This window comes from Cibotium barometz, chromosome 46 (genome assembly GCF_041138505.1).
Source record: "Cibotium barometz isolate CiBa-2024 chromosome 46, ASM4113850v1, whole genome shotgun sequence".
NCBI classification, from domain to species: Eukaryota; Viridiplantae; Streptophyta; class Polypodiopsida; order Cyatheales; family Cibotiaceae; genus Cibotium; species Cibotium barometz.
In genome coordinates, this window is record NC_141091.1 from 29124122 (window position 1) to 29127390 (window position 3269).

Genomic DNA, 3269 nt, shown 5'->3' on the forward strand with positions numbered 1-3269 from the left:
ATGAATTCATAATACCATAGCTAGAGGAATAAACTCTTCTAAAAGGTTTATGAAGCACCTTGTATGAATTCATAATACCATAGCTAGAGGAATAAACTCTTCTAAATCTTGTGGTAAATGACAAACTTCTATTTGTGCATTTTTCTCCTAATTTCTGTATATACACATTGTCAAATAAAGTGGCATTTTCATCATTGAAAACTAGACCTCCTTATTTGTGCAGTACAATAGAAGTTGGACCTTAGGATTATAGTAAATGTTAACATTTACTATATTTCTATTTTTTTAAAATTAAACTAAATTAAACAGTTGATGTATATAAAGGAATGCATCTTGCCAAAAGAATACAATAATTGATTGCTAGATAAACTTTGCAATTGGAGTCACAACTTTTGGTGTGTTTCTTGTAATAAAAAGGAATTTAAAAAAATGAAAATTTTATGCTCTCACACCATACCTCAAAATCATGCTCTCCCAAGAGATGTAGCACCACACCTTGAAAGTGCATTTGAAGGTGTAATGAATCTCCCTTCAATAAACATATTGACAATCTGTCGATACGCATTGTCAGTGAAGTGAATTCCATCCCAAATCAGGAAAGTGTTGGGATCATCACATAAGTCACTAGTACGACCGCAGAAAGCCAAAGGGTTGTATCGATTCAATGATGCCGCTCCAAGGCTTGGTGCTCCACAACATGCATTTTCAATATCAATAAGTCCTGAAGCGATGTCAACCAAATTTATAAGTACATCAAGGCCATACCTCTAAAAATTATTGAACTAGTTTATGTCAAAATGTGTGTTGATTGAAGGATCTTATGTGATAAGATAGTCATATTATTATAGCCGTCATTTCTAATGTTAAGATGAGTAAAGATTATAATATCATACCTCTAAAAAAATATTGTACTAGTTTATTTATTTATTCATTGAAAGATCTTATGATAAGATAGTCATATTATAGCCATGTTAATTTTAGTGGTTATGTCTTGCAAGTTAATTCAAATAATTTAGGCCTAAAATCATCATCTTTGTTAATTTGTACCATAGTTAGCAGGGTTGGTCATCATCTCGTCGAAGGCCGAGTAGAGGTCCAAGAAGACGAAGGTCGCACTGGGTAAGAGGTGCTGCAGAGACTCGCTCAAGCGTCCCAGAGAGCCGGTGTAGCTGCGGGAGACCTCATTCACCCACGCCAAACATCCCCTCTCGTCCAATGTTTGGTCACGGCCCGCAAAATACTTCGTTGTGGGACTGCATCCCAGCAAGCCTATGCCGCTTATCATAAAATTACGCGCCCCCTTGGCGTACAGAAACTTCACCCATGCATATATCCAAAATCAAGATTAAGATTCCGTTGTTGAGCTCCCTTTATAAACCATAATTATTGCACTGTGATGTTCATATAAATATTGCACTAATTAGAGTAGCACTCTACTTTATTTAGCTGCGCCATCGCACTAGCAAATGCAGGTTTAAGCTGGTGGGCTTGATCGATGTATGCAATATTCAGCTGAGATTAGTAAGGTGATTAAACACTAACCCCGATAGTATCGGCAACCTTGTCCACGACGCGGGGTAGCAAGCTCATGGTTTCTGCATATTCAAACCCGGACATGACATAATTTTGAAGATCATTTCCACCGATTTCTATGAAGTAAGTAGCCTCTGATATAGCTGATGCATCGGGGAAAGTGGTCACACCTCCTTGCAAACCTACAAGTAATCAAATAATTAATCATGTATGTGGCTTTAGCTCATGGTAATGGTTAGCTATTAACACGTTTATACATAATTTACAACCATAAATATTAACGTATATATGTTCTGGGCGGCTTGGGGTTAGCACTTGCATTAAATTATCCTATATGGAGTTTCACGAGGGGGAATTATACCTGCTTCAATAAATTGCAAGAAGGTTTGGTGCCATTGTAGTTGAACGTCTAGTGTGTAGGTGGTGTAGGGTGAAGCCCCAAGCTCTACAGAGTAGGTGTAATTGAGAGCTGTGGCGCTGCCCACTGCGTAGTTTACACCGTGAGAGAAATCCGTCCCGATAAAGTCCAAGAAAGGTGGCAAGAAAGGGAGGCCCAGCGACTGCACTGCAGCACCAAATCACACACACACACATACATGACCCCAAAAATCACACACGCGCGAACGTACATGACACCAAAAATCAAAATATACTTGTCAGAGAAGATGGCCGTGACATCAATTAGATGATTAATCTTTGAAGTCCTCTTGCTCAATTAGATTATTATGATGCTTTATTGATACTTGCCTATGCAATCGATGATTAAACGACCGTCTGAGAAGCGTTGTGCCGCATTCTGGAAGTAGGTGATTCCATAGGGAAGGAAAGCTGGTGAGAGCAGGGCAGGGTTCCATGTTCTCACGAGGTTGCCCGTATCCGAGAGAGCGTCCCCAAATGCAAACACAAAGGAGGGGCACGCATGATCAGCGGCGTGATCAGTTGCAGAGGCCGCTTGCAGACATGATGAAAGCACCAACAACATTAACAGCATTTGGAACCTCCAATTGAAGGCCATAATTGGATAGCTTGAGTAGTAACGCATGTTAGATGCTTAGAAAATGCAGCTTGAGCTCATATGTGATCATCAGCAGGTGAATATATATGCGCAAGATCTGAGGGGGAAAAGGTGGGGGGTTTAATACACCTATCACTTATTCAGTTTACAAGAATTTTTAACACATGATTTCATGCTGATCGACCTTGCTAATAAGCAAGCAGCAGTATATGGTCGATTCTTGTTGCTAATAAGCAAGCAGCAGCAGTATATGATCGACCTTGAAATCAAGAGAGAGCCACGACTCTCTTTTTCTTTTCTTTTTTGGAGTTGCAAATTACAACGCGTTTGTTTGTTTGTTTTGTTTTTATGTTTTTTTTTTGGCGCACAGTAACTCGCTTTAAACTGTATCTTTCGCGTGCTTCATTAATATCGCGTTCCGGCGAGATCGCCACCAGCCTCCTCCACCCATTTTTTATGAACATCATCTTGTCTGAGTCAGAAGTGTTCAGAGCCCAAAATGGGCCTGTTTTGGGCTTCAAATCAGTGCTCAAAAAAAAAACACTATTTTCCCAAAACCTTCATATATATATATATATATAATTAAGAAGTTATCAATGAAGAGTATTTATATATATATAATTAAGAAGTTATCAATGAAGAGTATTTTTATTTTTTGAATATATAGATAACATGATAAGCTCCATAATTCACGAAAACACCTACAAACATTGTTAGTCAT

The 3269-nt window shown here is 38.6% G+C and overlaps 1 protein-coding gene across 1 annotated transcript; it reads right to left on the bottom strand.

Annotated features, from left to right (window-relative positions):
* Window positions 1-405: 405 nt before the first annotated feature.
* LOC147612096 (GDSL esterase/lipase At5g45910-like) lies at window positions 406-2847 on the bottom strand. Its single transcript, XM_086784256.1, has 5 exons — window positions 2281-2847; window positions 1895-2098; window positions 1543-1715; window positions 1048-1315; window positions 406-721 (listed from the first exon to the last, which is right to left on the bottom strand). Exons 1-5 carry the CDS (start codon window positions 2573-2575, stop codon window positions 465-467), a joined length of 1197 nt encoding a protein of 398 aa, XP_086640382.1. The 5' UTR covers window positions 2576-2847; the 3' UTR covers window positions 406-464.
* Between the last annotated feature and the right edge of the window lie 422 nt (window positions 2848-3269).

What these genes read in the sequence shown, in the direction of transcription:
- LOC147612096 (XM_086784256.1), bottom strand. Translation starts at nt 2,575, where the DNA reads ATGCGTTACTACTCAAGCTATCCAATTATGGCCTTCAATTGGAGGTTC. An exon ending in AGGTTGCCGATACTATCGGG is followed by an intron (nt 1,316 to 1,542) that starts GTTAGTGTTTAA and finishes GCATGGGTGAAG; the next exon opens with TTTCTGTACGCCAAGGGGGC. An exon ending in GACCAACCCTGCTAACTATG is followed by an intron (nt 722 to 1,047) that starts GTACAAATTAAC and finishes ACATCGCTTCAG; the next exon opens with GACTTATTGATATTGAAAAT.